Raw genomic sequence first — 22,134 nt, 5'->3', positions numbered from 1 at the left:
TATTACTGATTAAAGAGTTACATTTATACTTGACTGAAATATATGTAAATCTTAGATACTCTGATAATCTCGTATGTAAACGTTGCAATTGCAGAGTATATTGATTTTTTTCTTCTTAAAGAGATTGTCCCATTTATAAATACATGTATATATTTTTATTTGACTGAAATGGGTGATTATTCTTCGTTTTAATATAGAACAATAATCATTCCTGGAACTGTATTCTACCGGTTACGTTGCTATCTTACATTATTCGTCATTATCATTATATTATTTTTGTTATTGTCATCATTTTTTTTCAAATTAGTTTTTAATTATTATTTTGGCTATTGCTATTAGGATAATTACTTTTCATTGATATCATCACATTATTATTATCATTATTATTATTATTATTGTTGTTGTTGTTGTTATTATTATTGTTATTATCATCATTATTACTATTATTATTATTATTATTACTATTATTATTACTATTATCATCATCATCAAAATTATGACCATTTATCAAAAAAAGAAAGAAATCATTGTCTTCTGTACTACAATTGCTATCGATGTTTTTTCTTTGATGTAATTTAGTAAGACCTATATATTTCCACCCACTTTCTCCCTTTTTAATGAGCCAATTGAACTTTTCAGGATTAAGGTCTAATGCAAATATTCTGAGTGCATGACATTGCAGAGTAAATTTGTTGTGGTTGTTGATTGCGGTGGTCGTGGTTGATGTGGTGTCTTTTATGAATATTTTTCTTCTTTTTTTCTTCTTCCTGTAAAGTACAGACTGCCGTTGGCATATTATCGTACTCGTGCTTGTCAAGTGCCCAGATGAATAGTGCGAGTAAAAATCTCTACAAAACTATTTTCTTCGTGTATATATTAAAACCAATATAGTTTAAAAAAGGGAGATGTATGAATAAATGCTATTTCTTTTGTAAACAACACACGGCTCTTTCTGTCTCATTCATCATATTCGTGGGTTGTAGAAAATGACAAACATAATTATCAACTCGGATGTCCGCTTTAATTAAGTGACAGTATCAATTAAGTATTTAGCTGTATGTGTTGCGAGATTGGTGTTTACTTTGCCAACAAATTACCTCTTAGTTAATTGGGTTATCTTGTTCATGCTGTTCAATTATTTGCTCCTCTTTAAATATTTTGTTTCAAAGGTAATGTCGCCAAAAAGGGAAACATATCTTTAGTTAAACTAATACAGCTGAAGGGAAATCAAATATGTAAAAAATAAAATAAATTTCGTAAAAGCGACATTGATAATCTTCCCACACTATGGATTTCGAATCGGTTGACAAAAATTTACAAAATAGAAAAGAGAAAATTTTACGGAAAAGAAAATGAAAAATTGATAAAAGTTTATTTCTGTGTCTTTCATCATCAGATCGAAAAGGTTTGATGAAACAGTGCAGGAAAAAGCTTTCATAGCCTTCAACTTTCTATGATAATTTGTAATCAAAGTCATGAACTCTGTTGTTCAATTACAACGCGTCTGCGTGTTGACTTTACTTTGCCACAGTCAAGGTTGCCCATTCCAATTTGCAAGATCAATCGAAATATTCCTCTATTCGTCATGATTAGGATCAGATTAATATCTTTAATCAACAATTTTTGGCTTTGACAAATAGATCTGTATAGTTCGGAAACCGGAATATAGTTCACAGATTGCGGTTCAATTCATGGCATCGTCAGACCATGAAAAATCAATATTCATCTGGGTATTGGACCATAGTATTGTGATAGTTTTCAGTCGCAGACTTTATTCAATTCATTACGATCAGTCTCAGTCTTCTTCAGTTCTATAAGTCTTAAAGGGAAGGTCCGGGCTGCAAACATTTATATCTAAATAAATAGAGTAAAATTCACAGAGCAAAATGCTGAAAATTTCATCAAAATTGGATAACAAATAACGAAGTTATTGAATTTTTTTAAAGTTTATCAATATTTTGTGCTATATGCACATCGTCATGAATATTCATTAGGTGGGCTGATGATGTCGTATCCCCACTTTCCTTTTTCTTATGTTATTACATGAAATCATAATTGTTTCATTTTTTCATACATGTGTATAAAATGATGTGTCTCCATTATGAAGAAATAAGTTGCGGCAATAAAAAACTATTGTGCCCTTAATCAGTTGTCAATCCAATTGTTTTAGTTCTGGAGAAAATTTTTGAATAAAGCTAATTTCATATAATAAAATACAAAAGAACAAATGGGGATATGACATCATCAGCCACCTAATGAATATTCATGAGACATGCCTAGAACTGTTTTACCGGAATAATGCAAATCTTTAAATTCAATAACTTAATTATTTCGTCATCCGATTTTGATGAAATTTTCAGCATTTTGCTCTGCGAATTTTACTATATTTATTGAGATATAAATATCACCAGCCTGGATCATCCCTTTAACTCGAAAGCTATCGTTATTCTTTCAAACTTTAAAGGAGTGTAAGGCCAACATAATGGGCTTTGGGGGGTTTGAACCCTCGAACTCCCGGTTGTGAGACGGACGCTCTACCAACTGAGTCAACACACCGGTCATGACTTTCCTTATATACATGACTATAGTAAAAGGTAACAGGGGTGTTGTGCCTCTCAACCACCAGCTCTTGCCCCCTTTCTTGTCCCTTTCAGAGGTCAAAGCTAAGAGGCAAGCCAATAATTTATATCTAGAACAAAGAGAGGCCTAGTACAACTAGCATGTAAACTTGTTCTCTCATGCTTGTTAGGCCTCCGATTCCAAGTATTTCAAGAGAAAATCTGTCTTTATGATTTAGTCATTCCTTCTTTTTTTCTTTAAAATAATAAAAATCTGAAATAAGAATATAAAATATTTAAAAGTTTGGAAGTCGACATGACACCATGTACACCGTCCCTTTTCGATGCACTTGTAGTTGAATTAAATTTACCCGCAGCGTGGTATTGACATTGTGGTGTTCAGGGCTTTTTCCTCATTGTTTCCTATTAATTTTAAATGATAAAGGCTAAAAATTAATCTCAAAACCGCTTCCTTCAGAGTGTGGATAAGGTGGATAGTTGTTAACATCAAGGTTTCACAAGGCCGGCCAGCCATAAGTGCTTAGTTCTGACTCCGCCCCTTTTGCAAAAGCTTCAGCAGTCTTCAATTTCCGTTTGGCCAAAGAAAAAGGAATTATCTAATCGTACCTTGACGGAGGTACGATAAGATAATTCGAGTTTCTGATTTCGAAACGGAAAAAATGAAACGAGGTGGCGCGCTCACTAATTTTCTGTTTCGTGAAGGCGAAACAGAAAAAGGAACCGAGATTTAAATTTAATTTTTGGTTTAGTGAACGCAAAACAGAAAAAGGAAACGAGAGATTCGATTCAATTTTCTGTTTCGTGAAGGCGAAACAGAAAAGGAAACGAAAATTCAATTCAATTTTGTGTTTTTCAAAGGAAAAACTAACAATTAATATATAAAAACAGTAAAGTTGAAAAATGAACAGTTTTTCTGTTTTCCCGTTTCACATATTTTATTCTTAAATCAAACTATTGAAAAATTACCGTTTTTCTGTTTTCAATCTCGAAAATAGAATCAATTTTCACTCGGGAGGGGGGGGGGGGTCATTAACTCCAAAAGTTGTCAATATTTTCCTACCTGTGTTGTAGTTGCTGTGTTTTTTTTTACTTTCACATTTTATTTATATTCTTTATTATTATTATTATATATTCCCAGCAATGATTGGCTCAGTTCATCTGGCCTGTTTCCAAAATGTTCGTTGCGTGTGACGATATTTACCAGCTGCCGTAATGTTTTGATAGCGTAGCGCCAGTCTTTGGGAATAAGTTATAATGTTTATTCCGTTAAAGGCTTCACGCAGTTCATGGACTACAAAAATGAATAACAAGAAGGCAAGCAGAGAAACCACAAGAAAATCAACATTTAATGAAACACAAAGACGTTATCATGGTTATATTATTGTAATATTGTACAGAGATTTGTTTGAATGTTTACAATATTACACTCTATTTTTCAACCATCCTCCCCTATGCCCTGAAACAAGTATTATTTTTAACGGGAAAATTGGTTGTTCTCGTGGCGGGTTTCACCGAAAAAAAAGTGATATCGTTTTTTTCTTCTTGGGATGGGGTTACAGAAGTTACACGCATGCATTGTCATGTGACGTCACACTATGGCAAATTGGAGGGGATGGATATGACGTATTAATCCTCCACGTTTTACATGTTTTAGGCATTGAGACTCAAATCTACCACCACCATCATCCCCATCATCACCACTATCATCACCATCATCATATATATCACCATCATCACCACCACCATCATCATCATCACCATCATCACCACCATCATCGTCATCATCACCATCATCGTCATCTATATCACCTTCATCACCACCATCATATCATCATCACCATCATCATCACCATCATCGTCATCCCCATCATCATTATCATCATCATCATCGTCGTCATCATCATCATCATCATCACCACCACCACCATCATCATCACCATCATCATCATTACCATCACCATCATCATCATCATCTACATCACCATAACCACCACCACCATCACCACCACCATCATCATCATCCTCATCATCTATATCACCACTATCATCATCATCATCACCATCATCATCACCATCATCATTATCATCATCATCGTCGTCATCATCATCATCATCATTACCATCACCATCACCACCACCACCATCATCATCACCATCATCATCATTACCATCACCATCATCATCATCTACATCACCATCATCACCACCACCACCATCATCACCACCACCATCATTATCATCATCATCATCCTCATCATCTATATCACCACTATCATCGTCATCATCATCATTACCATCACCACCACCACCATCATCATCTAGATCACCACCTCCACCATCATCATCATCATCATCATCTATATCACCGTCATCACCACCACCATCATCATCACTACCACCATCATCATCATCGTCGTCATCATCATCATCCTTAAAACAACCACCACCACCATCATCACCATAATAATAATATTAATAATAATATAGAATATTTCTAAAGCGCCAAATCCACATTGGTTATGTGCTCAAGGTGCTGAGAGAAGGAAATAAGAAAAATACATGGAGCCGGAAAAGACAAAGAATAAAAGAAACACAATCATGACAAGGAGAGCAAACTACTTGAAGACAATTTTAAACAGATGGGATTTTAGAGCAATTTTGAAATAATCGATCCCGGCAATCGATATTTAAAATGTTAGGGATGGAATATGGCAACTGATTCCGCAAGGATTGTCCAGCATGTGCAAATGACCGATCCCCCATGATTTCTTCGATTTAGGAACTGCAAGCAATTTTGAAGATCTTAAAGGTCAAGTCCACCCCAGAAAAAAAGTTGATGTGAATAAATAGAGAAAAATCATACTAGCATAATGCTGAAAATTTCATCAAAATCGGATGTAAAATAAGAAAGTTATGACATTTTAAAGTTTCGCTTATTTTCACAATACAGTGATATGCACAATTCAGTGACAAGCAAATGAGACAGTCGATGATGACCCTCACTCACTATTTCTTTTGTTTTTATTGTTTGAATTATACAATATTTCATTTTTTAAAGATTTGGCAATTAGGACCAACTTGACTGAACCATATATTATTAAACAATACTAATTCCACATGTTCGGAGAGGAATTAATCATTGTTTCACTTAAAAATGAGGAGAAAATTAGAATATTTCATATTTCATGTAATAAAATACAAAAGAAATAGTGAGTGGATGACGTCATCAGTTTCCTCATTTGCATACCAACCAGGATGTGCATATAACTGTTTTTTTTAATTAAGCAAAACTTTAAAATGTCATAACTTTCTTGTTTCACATCCGATTTTGATGAAATTTTCAGTGTTATGCTTTTTGGATTTTTCTCTTTTTATTCAAATCCACGTTTTGTTGAGGTGGACTTGTCCTTTAAATGTCGAAGAGAATTGCTTGGCATCAACAAATTTACATTATATTCTGGGGTCAGATCCATTGATACAGTGAAAAACTGATAACTTAAATGCAATACGGTACTCAGTGGGTAACCAATGCAGTGATGACAGAACGATGGTTATGCGAGTATTAAAGCGTCTGATGATGGTAACAATACGGGCTGCAGAATTCTGTATTTTTTGTAAGCGTGAGTTATCATCATCATCATCATCATCACCACCACCACCACCACCATTATCATCACCATCATCCTTCTCCATCAAAACTACATGCACATTAAATATTACCATGATAATGCAGTTGGTACTGGAATCTGGGGGCGTTCCTTGAAAAGTTCTGTCATTAATTTTCACTAATTTGCTTTCATCCTATCATATGTAAGGAGTAGCTTATAGCAATACTCGGTCACGTTCGCGCCCTTATTTACAAAGTACATATTAATTATCGTGTTTACCGCAAATCGCATTCCTGTGGATATTTGCAGGAATTGTGCATATAGACAGAAAGAAAAGTCAATTCTGATGGCGACAACTTACATTTTTTATCAACCAAGTCAATTATAATAATAAAGAATTATTCAGCACTTTATCATCCCTTAAGATCTTTAGAATATTGTTCTCATGTTTGATTTTTATTTTGTATACACGGTGTCACGGGGTTTTTGGAAGTGTCGAAGGTTTTTTTATTTGTTCGTTCTCAGTCTTTAATTATTGGGCCGTACAATGTCGAGGTTATTGCCAACGATGTATAATTAAAAACAATTTTTCAAACTCTTTGCTTGGTTTTAGTCTTTCATTTTTAACTGCCTGGGTACTGTTAATTTTTTTTATCATATTGTAATTGCACAAAATGAATTTCCCACTTGGGACAATCTGATCCTAATATCTAATAATAGAAAAACACTATGTATAAAACTACAATTACATGAGTTTAGAAATACAGAAAAAAAAGATATTAAAGACAACATGCCTTTTATTCTTTGAGCCTCTTTGGTAAGATTAGTTATAGGCCTACACAATGACAATGCAAGGTCTACGTACAAGATCAGAAAAATTGCTATATTTGGCAAGGTCTATGTGCATAGAAAGATGTGATATATATAATCTTTGGTTTTAATAAGAAAACAACATAAAATTGACAGAAATGTATTAAATACTGTTTGGCGAAAAATCACCATATGTAATGCTGCAGTCATATCAGCGCGAACCGTCCGGTGGTATGCCATTGGAAACACTCAAAGCTTTGATAAGTCTGTTTCGCCGTGTGACTGAGGCGCAACAATTTCAGAGCTGTATATAGGACGTCCAATGCGACATGGGAGCCGTTTCATAATAGCTGTTAGAGCGACTTTAAGAACGACTGGTGATCCTTTCCAGTGGTAATGATATTCACCATTAATCTTCATTGGTGATTATTCAGCGCACAAGAAAGGCTCACCAGTCGTTCTTATAAAGTCGCTCTTAAACTTACGAACAGCGTTATGAAACGGCTACCAGCTCTCCATAAACTGCATTTTGGATAGGACCGTTACAACCATTGCAGTTGAATACATATTTTTATATATAATATACATTTTTTTTTCATATAGAAGCCTTTACGAAATGTTTCTGAATATATGTGACTGAATTCATAGATAAAGTTATTATCAATTTTCTGAGACGCATTGCAACATCTAAAAAAATAGTAAAGGTTTGCAGATATCCCAAACACCAATTACTCCTTCTTACTCGCACTTTGTGGAATTATATCAAAAGAAATGAAGGGATATGAATCACAGTATGATAAAATGATTGTTATAATTTATAAATTTGTTGTTTTTGAGAGGATTTATTGACAGCATTTCATGAATATATCTAATGTCCCACTTTTCTTTAACATGTTTAAGCCATCAAATCTCACCTGGTTTACAGTCCTTTAAAACCTTGTTTTACAAAATATGAGTCTGCTCTCTCGACACGTTCTCATTGTTTATTTCCCATCCAATTTACCTTCCCATCCCATCACCCCTTTCACGACTATCAACCGTAAATATCCCCTATATCAAGTATATGCTGCCAAGAACCTGTCTTAAACAGTTTGTACTGACCTGATCGATCAAAAGCAAATGGGAAGCCAGTAACACCAACATCTCAAATACGTCTATTCAAATGGTTATTTTCTAAACAACAGACACACGTACATCAATAACTTGGCCAATAAGTGAGCTTCTCTTCGTTTCCAAACTCTATGGTATAAAATGATGACATTGATGGATTTCCATAGCTGAGACTGATTGGGTCGGATCAATCATTACTCTTTAAGAGACGGGACCAATAAACTGATAATGATATAATAATAATAATAATAATAATAATAAAATAATAATAATAATATTAATATTTAGTCAGTTCTTGTATAGCGCATAGCACATTATGAATAACGTATATGCGCTTCCAAATGACTTGGATATTATTACCCTGGCTGTAGTTCAAGCAACCTTTCCAGGACTCAGCATTTCAAGGATTAAATTCCTGCCGGGTACCCATTCACCTCACTTGAGTTGAGTGCAGCACAATGTAGATAAATTTCTTGCTGAAGGAAACTACGCCATGGCTAGGAGTTGAACCCATAACCCTATGTTTCAAAGTCCGGAGACTCATCCACTGGGCCACAACGCTCCACATTGATGACATTGATAGATTTGAGACTGGTTGGGTCGGATGGATCATTGCTCTTTAAAAGACCGATGCTGAGAGGCACTTGTTACTATGGTAACTGTCATGAAACGGTCCCCTGGTAAATCTCCGTATGAAATACGAAAGTGATGCAACTCCCTTTTAGATTGTCTTGACTGGGGTCTTCTTTGTAAAACGGAACATGGGGATGATCTTCTCTATATCAAATATGACATTGATGGATATCCAAAGCTGAGACTGATCGGATAGGGACCAATCAATACTCTTTATGAAACATACCCATGGTGAGCTTCTTCAGGTAATGGATTCGAGACTGATTGGGTCGATTCTATATTTCAAAACGATAATCCATGACCATCTTCTCCGTATCTATGACATTGATGGATTTTTATAGCTGAGAATGATATGATCGATCAGGGACCTGTTATTAAGTTCTCCTTATCGAAGGATTCAAATTTTATCATAATCGCTCTCATCATGTTCATGTGTTTGAGTGTTTTTTGATGCCCAGGTTTGTTCCTCTCCGGATGCAAAGATGAGGTAAAAAATGGCTCCAAAAGTAGTAACTCCAAAAGAAATGTAGAATACATACTGCCATCCCTCTAAATTTCTCTGCCAAAATGAAAAACAGGAGAATAATAGTTTGATGATAAACGGAATTATTATACTCATTAAAGATGATTCAGTTAAAAACATGAGACATTAAGTTCATGATTTTTCAGGTTTAAAATTCATTATCATTGTTTTGGAAAACCATGAAATATAAGGTCTGTGAATAAGTTGATTGTTTTTGCAGATTATTATACGTGTTGTACGTAATCAATGTCGGATATTTCATTTTTCAAAAGAGTCCAAAAGGCAGATTTGAATACAGGCCTAAATGGGCAATCATAATATTCGAGTTTAAAAAAGAGATCGGTCCTAAAAAACAAATTATATCGTATCGCAGTTTTCTTCTCTTCGAGGATACCATAGAGCATTCCGTTCGGAACTTCCTACCTGGTCTTCTGTGAAAACTCCGACAAGATATGGACCAAGGATACCCGAGATCGGTCCAGCACTCTGCACCAGGCCTCCGATGCTGCCCGAATAGGCGGGAGCGAGGTCTAATGTATTCGGGAGGTATCCCGAGAACGCGACGCCAACTACTCCAAGTCCAAGAGAAATGAATGTAACAGAGAGGGCGCCATTGCAACCTACAACAGCAACTAGAGCCTGTGTGACCCCATACGCGAAAAGTCCTAAATGATCAAACACCATTAGGAGAAATATATATATTTATATCAAGAATGAAAAAAAAATATCGCAGAGTCAAATTTTAAAACGTAAAGTTTTATACAAAGAAATGTTTACATTTTTTAAAGTTATGCCCTTGTTTACATCATCAAAGTGATAATTGTTTATGTTCAGTTCTTTTTCCCTGTGAAACTATTGTGCAATATGACTACTTGTGTTCCTTTATCGGTCGTATGTTTCTTTATTTTGTAGTAAGGTGGTGCATTTTTTACATGAGTGCTAAGAAAGCACGAATGCTTGTAAGCAAGCAACCAGAGGACCGACGGCTTAAGGTTATCTCCGAGTGAAACAGTAATATTGATTAAATGCCTTACCAATTAGGGCACTAGAGCACCAAGTGGGAATCGAACCCCGGGTCACCGGATCCAAAACCCCCGCTCTACCGACCTATCACGCCTCCGAATTTATGATGTGAAAAAATAGAAGAATGGGAAAGATAGGAGCCATTGCCATGGCGAGATGAAAAACGTATAGATAGGGATATTCATACAAAAAATGACAAATAACAGATAGGTTTATACCCTGAATGCTTTTACATTTATGATATTTCTCAAACAATCAAAGCACTCATCAAAAAGGAGGGGTGGGGAGGCAGGGGTCACTAAAACCTCAATTTGTATGGCCCTACTTTACTTTTTTTATGCCCATCATGCAAATTCCTGTCGCTCATAAAGTTGTGTGTAATTGTAGGCATATCTTTATCAAGAACCTACCTGTTGTCACAAAGAGTTTTCTAATGCCTGTTCTTGACATGAATGCAGTGTTGATGAGATGATCAGACAGTTGCCCCCCTATTACCATAGATGCCCATTGCACAGCGTAAGGTACAGCGGATAATATACCAGCCTAAATTTGCAAAGAAATTACAAAGAAAAATGGAACTTAAATGAATTTTATAAATGACAATATATGAATGAAAAAATGTATATATAGCTTTGTTATATGGTGAATCTTTGTCTGACCTCATGCGAAATCTTGTTTCGCATTCATGCCATTTGTTCTCTATTTGTATTGAGTTACACGAACATTACTTTTCGTTTTGAGGCTCAACTTCCTTCTCCATTTCACTTTTTCCCTATTTTTCCTCCTTTTTTTCTTCAAATTTTCCCCCTCTCTCGCCTCTTGGAAAATAATAACAGGCGCCCTCCCTGCTGTAGCGCCGCCACTGACTTTATCATAAGCACAAATTCACAGAGATACACTCTAAAAACAAATCAGTCAAAAATGACTATTTAATAGGGTCAGCTGGGAGCAACTGTTATTTTAGTCACATTTGATTATTTTCTAGTCGTATTTTGCTAGAACATAGTTATTTCTGACTAGAATATATGTCAGAAATGTGACAAGACATATCAGTTGTACCCAGCTGACTACTGGTCTGGTCAATTTGACTGAATTGTTTTAAGAGTGTACTTTATTTTAGAGTATGACACTTAATCCACTTCCCAAAACCTAATAAAGAAAATTTATAGATGCCATTGCAATACATAAGTCTAACCTTTTTTATCAAAAGAATCAAACTATACTTTGACAACATGTAAATACAATTCAATGAAGACCCCATCTTTTCCGCTAATGTAGCGCATTTTGTCTGATGCATCAAAACGTGGATTTAACGCCAATATATATATATATATATATATAATATAAATGTGTAAAGTTAAGAAGAAAATTATAATTGGTATAGTGTCGAAAATCTGTCTATCTGACGGTCAATCGGATCGGGGTCGCCCTAGCCACTAACCCGTCTCTGTGGTCTAGTGGTTAAGGCACCGGCGTTCAAAGCTGGGGGCCCGGGTTCGATTCCCGGCAGAGACATTTTTTCGGCATCACCCATTTTTCCAAAGGGTAGATAGCTCTGGGGAACCTTGATTTAAGCTACGCCTACCATTGTTCTCTTCATCCATTTCTTTACAATATATATATATATAATATAATATAATAACGATGGAAGGGAAGCTTACCATAGTTAAGTCATATCTGAGTACATCATTCATGTAGATCGGTAAATTGGTTAGGAGTGTGAAGTAGCCCCAGCACGCAGTCATGTGAGCGACCACCTGAGCCCAAACCGGCATGGATGTCAAAATCTTATTCCATGGGACTCTCAATTTAGCAGTCTGCAAGCAGAAGTATGATCCACAAATCATTAGTTCCATATTATCACACATGTATGAGAAATCCATTATTACCACGTATCATTAATTAGAAGGATAGAAAGAAAACACCGAATAGAGTCCTGGGGAGCGTTTCATGAAAGGAATTGTCAGACGTTTTATCCGACAAGTCTTATTTAATCCGACAGTTACCATAGTAACATTGCTTATCAGCCAATCAAAATCAAGGAAAGATGTCAGATCTGACAACATGTCGGACAAAAATGTTGATGAAACGCTCCCCTTGGTAGCTGCGTTTAATCAACATTTTCATCCGACAAGTTGTCAGATCTGACGTCTTTCCCCGATTTTGATTGGCTGAAAGGCACTGTTCCTATGGTAACTGTCAGATAAAATTGGACTTGTCGGATTGTTCAATGGGCTTCCCTGTTCTTAAACAAATGAATAAATGAATAAATAAATAAATAAATAAATAAATAAATAAATGTCCGACAAGTATTTTCATGAAACAGCCCCCTGTTGTTGGAGTTCACTTTTTCGAACTATAATTCAGACCATCTTAAAGAACTGCGTTTGAAATAAGAAAACAGTCACTATTTATGTGGATGAGAAATTTGTACGAATAATTGAACATGTGTCAGGTCTACTTCTTACCCGTCCCCCAACATCCCCCCCCCCCCCAGTCCATGAATTTTTAACTTCCAATTATGAACATGTAGATTTATATCATAAGACTGCGAAGGATTGGGATAATATACCAACATGACAAATTAAACAGAGGACAAGTTGCCTACACCCCCCCCAATAAAAATAGTCCTTACCCCTTCGTCTCTCTTTCTCTCTCTCTCCTTTTCTCCCATATCTTTGTTCATACGTGCGTTATTTTCGATAGATTTTATGTTGATACGGACCTACTCCTTTAGATCAAGTCAATGAAAGAAAAATGTAATGACAAACCTTTTTTATTGATACCCCTGATTCGATATACTTTCGTTCAGCCAGAGAAATCCTCGGGTGCTCTGCAGGGGTATTGTATGCGAGAAATAACCAAGCTACAAACCAGACAAGCCCCATGCTTCCTGAAAGAGAATACATATAGAAAGTGAGTAGTATAAAGTGAATTAAATAACCACAATTGGTTTAATAAAATGCCGTATAAATAAAATCGTAGAGTTTAAAAGGAGTGTGTAGCTCTCAAAAATAAAATGTGTCCTTAACCTGAATTACACACTTTTAAAGACAAATCAGTTAAATCGACTAGATTAGGGGAGCATTTCATGAAAGGGTTTGTCAGAAGTTTTATCCGACAAGTACTGTTTTATCCGACAGTTACTATGGTAACAGTGCATCTCAGCCAATCAAAATCAAGAAAAGCTGTCAGATCTGACAACTTGTCGGACGAAAATGTTGATGAAACGCTCCACTGAAGTCAGTTGGTCGGAACTGATATGTCTAGTCACATTTCTGGCATATATTCTAGTCAGAAACAACTCTGTTCTAGTGAAATAAGACTAGAAAATAGTCAAGAATAACAATTATACCAAGCTGACCCGATTACCTAGTTATTTTGACTGATTTGTTTTGATTGTGCAGTTAATTTAGGCCATCATTCAAGATTCAAATTTGTGATAATACAATACGAAGACAAAAATCTTTGTGATTTATGATTTCAATCTGGTTTTATTGTGTTCTTCAAGGGCCGCGGAAGCGGGGGGGGGGGGGGCTTTAGCCCCCCACTTTTTTCCAAAACCGTGTACAAAAACGTAAAAATAACCATAATATGATTGTGATTTTTTGCATGGTCAGCCCCCTACTTTGAAAACCGTTCCGCCGTCCCTGTTCTTTTGGAGAGGGGGTCAAGGAACCATCTTACCTATATTTTCAAAATCCAAGGAATATTTTTAAGATAGTTTTAATAGTTTTCACTTAAAGAAAAAAATTAAGCAAACAAGTTACCATTTTATTCCTTGATTCAAATAAAATTCAATCACTTATAAGCAATGACATACATTTCATGAAAGGTCTTATTGGGTATATTGCTGTAAAGAAATAAAACATTTGGCCCAATCCCAGTTATGACATACATGGGATTGTTTTAAGACCACCCCCTCCCCAATTTCCATCGTGGAGCCTCATCTTATTAGTTGTAAAATATTATCTATTTTTTTTACATCAGTTTCATTATTTTAATGTAAGATAAAAGAGTAATATAGATAATGCCTTGATCATGGGCCGTGCCGGGAATCGAACCCCGGACTTTCATGATGTAGTCGGGCGCCTTGGCCTAGACCACTCGGTCACGGCACCATACACGGCTCTAGTTTTGACAATGAAAACACTCGTTACCGAATATATAGAATGGCAATGGCCATCCTCCCAAGACACCTGTGGATGCAGTCACTCCGGAGATTGCTTGACCGAGGATATTACCAAGACACGAACCTATGGAGAGAAACAAGAATCAAAACGTAGTAAGGGCAAGGCGGTAAGTTCAGTTACACCAACGAACGTAGTTAATTTTACTGTGTATAATAAGACATATTGTGATTGTTTTTTAATAGCAGGACCCCAAGGGAGAGCAATTTTTATGTTGATTGGGTATCCTGTTGAAATATTGTTGATAAATAAATAAATAAACGAAACCAACATCAGGGGTCCGTTGCAGAAAGAGTTGCGTTTAAATGCAAGTCAAAAAAGTCAATCGCAAGTCCCAAATGCGCGCTGTTGATTGGTTGAAAATCAAGTTACGCATGATTTTTAGGGTTGCGATTGATTGCAACTCTTTCTGCAACGGGCCGATCAAAGCCGATCAAAGCTATTACGTTCCAATGACATGTCATCGATCGGTTTGGAGCAGGTTTCATTGGTGTGTGTGTGATTATGGCATTAATCGGGGTAATTATGGAAAGACGAGGACGATAGTGATGCCAAAGCTAATAAAGATTTTGATGAGGATGATGGAGATGATAATTATACAGAATAAAGATGATCAACATCGCGATAAGGTGGTGTTGATGTAATGATGAAAACGATGACCATGACAATGACGACGTTGATGACGACCGTGGACATGATTACAAAAATGAGGAGGGACATAAAAAGAATGATGATGACCACGATGATGATGATGCTAATGAAAATGACAATGACTGATGATGATTTTAATGATAATGATGACCAATGTGAGTGGTGATGACGCTGATGACCCTGGCCCATGATGCTGATTCTGCTAATGAATATGTTACCACTGCTGTTAGAACTGATAATGATGGTGATGCTGCTGCTGTTGATGATGATGATGATAATTATGATGATGATGATGATGACGATGATGATGATGATGATTATGATGGTGTTGATGTTGCCACTGCTTCTGCCACTACTGTTGCTGGTAATCATGGTTGCTAGGGTGCTGGACCATCCCCAAAAGCAGCACCCCTGACCCCTGGAAATCAGGTTGGTATGCTATGCTAGAAATTCTCATTATTAGAGCATAAGCCCCCCCCCCTCTTTCTTTATTTAGCTAAAATCACCTTCGTTTTGTAGTGATTTTTTTTTGCTTGTCATTTTTATTACCAAACCAGCCACCCCCTTTACACAAATCGTCCCATGCCCCTGCTGCTGATATTGCCACTGTTTCTGTTGATGATGATGATGATGATGATGATGATGATAATGATGATGATGATGATGATTATGATGATGATAATGATGATGATGATGATGATGATTATGATGATGATGATGATGATGATGATGGTGATGATGGTGATGATGGTGATGATGATGATGATGATTGTGATGATGATGATGGTGATTGTGATGATGATGATAATGATGATGGTGATGATAGTGATGATGATGATGATGATGATGATGATAATGATGGTGATGATGATGATGATGGTGATGATGATGATGGTGGTGATGATGATGATGATGATAATGATGGTGATGATGATGATGATGGTGATGGTGATGGTGATGATGATGGTGATGATGGTGATGATGGTGATGATGGTGATAATGATGATGATGATGATGATGGATAACGCAAGGTGGCTCAGTGGTAGAGCGTCCGCCTCATGAACGGGAGGTCGTCGGTTCGATCCAAAGACTTAAAAAAATGCGGGACCTTCTGCCTTCTTGCTAGGCGCTCAGCAATTACTTGTAGATTGGAGCAGGGTATTAACATATTATATTATGCAGGAACCGCTGGTAGAGCAGTTTCCTAACTGAAGTGGCTACTCTTGGTAAGTAAAACCTTATTATTTTTATTATTTATTATTAATGATAATGATGGGCGTGTCGTGGTCTAGTGGTTCTGACTCTCGCCTTTCAAACAGAGGGTCGTGGGTTCGAATCCTAGCCATGGCATGTTTTCCTTCAGCAAGAAATTTATCCACACTGTGCTGCACTCGACCCAGGTAAGGTAAATGGGTACCGGCAGGAAGTAATTCCTCAAAAAGCTGTGCGCACCAGAATCGGTAGACTAGCTTATATAGCCGGGGTAATATAGGAGCGCCTTGAGCACCTAGCTAGGTGGATACGTGCGCTATACAAATCATATAGTATTATTATTATTATTATTGTTATTATTTTTATTATGAGGAGTAGGAATAGAGGGAAACTAGCTCACCTGAGAAGGTAACAACGGCTAATCTACCTCTCTCTTCCTGGTGCACCCAATTACTGAACAGTGAAAACATGGCTGGAAATGTAAATCCCTGTTGTGATTGTAAATGTAATAGCACATCGTTTTTATTCATTTAAACAAAGATAGAAAAACAAAACACGCATAAAAATCAAATTTCATCAAAATTGAATAGAAACAAAAATAGCTTTGAAAAGTTTCACTTATATTCACTCATACGCATCGTGTTCAGTATAATATAGGGGAAGCGATGACGTCGGTCACTCACTATATATTTTGTATTTCCTTAAATGAAATATGATATCATCCATTTTTTTAATTCGTCTTAATCAACATAAATGTATTTTTTTATATATATATAAAGGCTGTATTATATTTCACATTACGTATATTAAAATTATACAAAAGAAATAGGCCTAGTGAGTGTGGCATTATAGGATCAATCATTCCTATGCAACTTTCCTGAAATATGATAAAGAATCCAACAAAAGATTCACTTGTTCTCACAGATAATTGAAAAGAAATTCAAAAAATTAACAATAAGATATTTCTTTCTTTCATTCCAAATATTTGGTACTTGATTAATAAAAAACATATTAAAGCTTCAATATCTAACATCGTAAAAAAATAGGGACTACATAATTATAAACCAAATCTGAAAAAGTTATGGAATGTGGTAGATATTGTTTCGCTTTCGTTCTGGCATCTGAAAAAAATAGTCAAAAATAGTCTCACCTCTCCCAGACCCGAAATTACTCTCGTCGTAAACACGACGCCGGGTCCTGCGTAGGAAGCGACGGGGAAGACCAGAGAACAGAGACTCGTACACAGCACGCCCAGTGCGAAAATAAATTTCCCGCCAAATTTGTCTGCGAGCCATCCGCCAGGCAGCTGAGTGAATATATAGCCATAGAAGAATCCGGCCAGGATGAACTCTTGTGTTTCGCTGTCCCAGTCGAACTCACCAATATCCTTAACAAAACGATAAGTTTCACTTAGTATTCTATTTATTAAAAAAACATGTCGTATTATTCTGAACAAATAAATTGAAATAGTTTTGTTGAATTGCACTTGGACATGATTCGTGAAGTATAGCAAGACATTATAGTAAGACATTATTCAATTATATGTGGTAGAGTTTGCGATTGATTTGATTTCTGCATTAACATCAGAAATTATTACACGACATAACTTATTCAAAGACAATATATAACAAATCAATACTATACTACCATAATCGTAATAATATATTAGCAATGAAAATATATGTCAACAAAGATTTAGTGTATTGTTCAATAAACAGAACGATAAATTAAAGGAATGCAATTAAATCAGCAGAATTGCAGAATGACAGGATTCAATAGATTATGACTCGTCTTCATATTGCATCGACTTCCTAACAGGAGTTACCATGCACACTGCAAAATCTCCGGTGTTGATTTAACACCAGCCCGGAATATATATATGTCCACACCAGAGAAGTATTGAAACAACACCAGTTTGGAATCAAACCGATGCTGTTTTAATACTGATAGGTGTTGTATAAACACCTATCTGGTGTTATACCAAAACGATACTGGTGCTGTTTAACACTTCTCTGGTGTGGATATAATAGATTCCGGGCTGGTGTTAAATCAACACCAGAGTTTTTGCAGTGCATAAACAGAAACAGACTTACCTCATCTTGCCTAGTGCTATTAATCCCTCCTCGATCGGAACAGTATTCACCGCTCGTATTGTCATCCAAGGCACGAGGTGTGGACGAGTTCACCATAGCCGCCACCCCAATGCTTACCGTAACACGCAAGCAATATACTAGAACAAATCCAATGTACCCCATGGTACAGATTACATAACGAGTAGGAAAGCAGTCCGTTATTTCTATGTACAATAAACAAAAACAACAATACAATGGTAATATTAATAAGAATATTAGTAATAATATAAGATTTCCAGGCAAAAATCGTAAGTATTATCGTAAAAGTAATTGGGTGCATTTTTCTTTTTTTTTTGGTTTTTGTTTACTCCGTTCCGAAATTTATTTAATATCCATCAACTCATTTTATAAATTTGTTTAATGCATCTCAGAATTTCCGAAAATTTTACGAGACTGGCGCTTTATAAATGTTTATATATATTTATTGTTATTGCTATTATCATTGATATTGTATTATTACTAGTATTATTATCATTATCATTATTATTATTAACACCATCGTTATTATCATTATCGTTATCATTTATTTATTATTATTATCATTATTATCATTATTATCATTATTATTAATATAATCATTACTGTTGTTGTTGTTGCTGTTGTTATTGAGAGAATTTGTTCTTCTTTGATACTTCTACTTTAAAGGACAAGTCCACCCAAACAAAAAGTTGATTTGAATAAAAAGATAAAAATCCAACGAGCATAACACTGAAAATTTCATCAAAATCGGATGGAAAATAAGAAAGTTATGACATTTTGAAATTTCGCTTAATTTCACATAATAGTTATATGCACATCCTGGTCAGTATGCAAATGAGGAGACTGATGACGTCATCCACTCACTATTTATTTTGTATTTTATTATAAGAAATAAGGAATATTCTATTTTTCTCCTCATCGTCAAGTGAAAAAAAAATTAATTCCTCCTGAACATGTGGAATTAACATTGTTTAATACTATATGGTTCAGTCAAGTTGGTCCTTATTGTCAAATCTGTAAAAAAATTAATATTGTATAATTCAAACAATAAAAAACAAAAGAAATAGTGAGTGAGTGACATCATCGACTCACTCATTTGTATGTCACTGAGTTGTGCATATCACTGTTTTGTGAAAAAATAAGCTAAACTTTAAAATGCCATAACTTTCTTATTTTACATCCGATTTTGATGAAATTTTCAGCATTGTGCTATCTTGACTTTTCTCTATTTATTCAAATCAACATTTTTCTGGGGTGGACTTGACCTTTAATACTTCGAAACCACTGCTTCTTCTTGATATCTCTGTCTTTTTCGTCCTGTGTGAATATGCTACAAATTAGTATACGCACTGGTTGGTGGCGGATCCAGGGGGGGGGCACCGGCTGGATGTGCCCCCCCCCCCCCATGGTTTATAAACATGGGAAATAACCCAGCAATGACAAGAAGCATGGCAGTGTAAACAGATTCGGGACACTTTTGGCTTATACCATGGTTGAAATTAAACAGGAGTTCAAAATACGGGTCATCGGGCTTACATAGTCTGCAGGCGCGCAGACCCTGATTGAAACTTTTGATCAACAAGTGGGTCTCCACGCGAAGACTATAGTACATACAAAACTGGCTGTTTCAATTCAGCGAGAGGGTCTTCACTTATGTATTAATAGGATGCACTTTCAGACCCTTAACTCGAGTGAAGTGATTGCACAGCAGATGCAGACTAGGATTAACATCGTTCACATTTCGTGATAACAAGTTGTTGAAAGCAAGTGATCGATTTGATAAACTTTTGGGCTAGGGTATTAAAGAAAACATCAAAGTTATTATTATACATGTAGGCCTACTATATTGGACTTTGTGACCGAACTGTCTATACTGACCTATACATGTCTATCTTTCTGTATCGTTCTAATGCGCCTATTTATTCCGGTGTGAGTTTTGAGCATGATGATGATTCATTTTAATAAAAACTTATATATATGAAACATTCATTCCTATTTCTATTTCTAATAAATACAATTCTCAATATCAAGAGTTCTATTTCTTGATATTAGCCCTTACTTTGATCCATTCCAGCTTATTTCATTGAGCTGGTATGTAAAGGCATATAGGGAGGTAAACTCGTCTCGATGGTATACAGTGTAATCCCCTTAATGAATTAGAAAAGTATTCTTACCAGCCTTTAGATTAGATTCAATAAGTGGTTTTGTCTCATCTCTATCTTCATCATGTTCATCATGATTGTAGCTTGTCTCTTGTCTCGGAGAGTGTCCATTTTGATATCCTTGGTAGTTTTGTGAAGTTATTTTAACGTTGCTATTTCCAGGATCACTTCCATGTGAGCTCGTGTAAGACACTTCAGTGGATTTCACCAAGTCTGTCCTTTCATCTGGGAATTTATGAGAAGGCATAATTTAATCGGTTCTATCAGTGATGGTCCGATCAGCTTAAGATCAGATCAGTTGGCTGTATTAGCAGGTTGTCGGTTGCCCGGGTCGGTTGCTCACTGCCTTAATTCTTATTTTGAATTTCCTGTCTATCAGTCTCTTTAATGACACAACCTCTGAACAAGTGAAATAGTTTGGAAAATAAAAATGTTGGCCGAGTTAAAGAATAAATATGATCTTTGCCCCCAAGAGAGCAAGAACCTTGGAACCATGTACTGGTCATAAAGGTTAGACTATCTGTAGACCTAATTTCCAAAAGGCTCTAAATCCACTTTTGATATTTTGAAGAAAAAGAAAATCAATGCATAGCCTACCAAAGGCGGGGTATCAATGGTAGGGGGCAAGAGCAAAATGACCTGACCACCCCCCCCCCCCCCCCACGGAAGGGGCATATTTCACTTTACAACCATTTACATTGTAGTCTGGTTTTGACTGGAGTATTTTGCATAACGGTGTATCATATCGTATCCGATACAAGGTCATACCTATGTAAATACATGCACGTCCAATTAAACTTCACTGCACATTAAATGAAAACAAATTATCATGATAAGGCATTTTTTTTATTTGTTTTATGTGGGCTTGGCTGATGTGCATAAACATTTGGAATATTAAAAATCAATAAGTCATTTTCATGTGACTTCTTTGTATATACCTTATGAATCAGCCGGGTTTTTGTTTTAATCATCCGTGATATTATACTTTTTGTTATTGACCTATATACTTAAACCTGTATACGTGACTTGACACATGACTGGACACATGAACCAGAAGTCCACTGTTCTTGTGGACTTTGAGCATCGGCGTGAAGATGGGAAGTGGGCACCCCCCCACCTCCCTTCAAAAAAGAAAGAAAATCGACCTAGAAAAAAATCACAAGAAATAAAATAAAAAGGAATCGGGTTTAAGATATTGACGACTTTCTAGGTATTATTTTCAGTCTGTCACATTTATCAAAATTTAAATTAATATGTGTTTTTACTCGATCGCTTTTCCCACTCACGTCTATACGTATACATTACCCCCGTACGCAATGTTATGGTTATGCCCCTCAAATTCTTGTTTCATTACGCCACTGTCATTGTGTTGGCGGGCACTTGACTAAATTTTGATCAAAATTTTTATTATCGTCATTATCATTGTTATGTTTCTCATCCTTGTTGCGGTTATCGAAATTCTCGTCATCGGCATCTCTTTTTTCGCTCGTAAGAACATTGAAAGTAATATCAAAGTCAACAT

The 22,134-nt window shown here is 35.9% G+C and overlaps 1 protein-coding gene across 1 annotated transcript; it reads right to left on the bottom strand.

Annotated features, from left to right (window-relative positions):
- Positions 1-6,736: 6,736 nt before the first annotated feature.
- On the bottom strand, positions 6,737-21,013 carry LOC129261805 (sialin-like). The gene is made up of 10 exons (XM_064101457.1): positions 20,625-21,013; positions 18,433-18,635; positions 17,490-17,726; positions 16,740-16,827; positions 14,447-14,542; positions 13,058-13,179; positions 11,948-12,103; positions 10,697-10,829; positions 9,687-9,928; positions 6,737-9,299 (listed from the first exon to the last, which is right to left on the bottom strand). Exons 1-10 carry the CDS (start codon positions 20,857-20,859, stop codon positions 9,138-9,140), a joined length of 1,674 nt encoding a protein of 557 aa, XP_063957527.1. The 5' UTR covers positions 20,860-21,013; the 3' UTR covers positions 6,737-9,137.
- Positions 21,014-22,134: the final 1,121 nt, after the last annotated feature.

Source organism: Lytechinus pictus, chromosome 1 (assembly GCF_037042905.1).
Source record: "Lytechinus pictus isolate F3 Inbred chromosome 1, Lp3.0, whole genome shotgun sequence".
Lineage (NCBI taxonomy): Eukaryota > Metazoa > Echinodermata > Echinoidea > Temnopleuroida > Toxopneustidae > Lytechinus > Lytechinus pictus.
The sequence above is the reverse complement of the archived record's forward strand: the minus strand, read 5'-3'. Positions and strand labels throughout refer to the sequence as shown.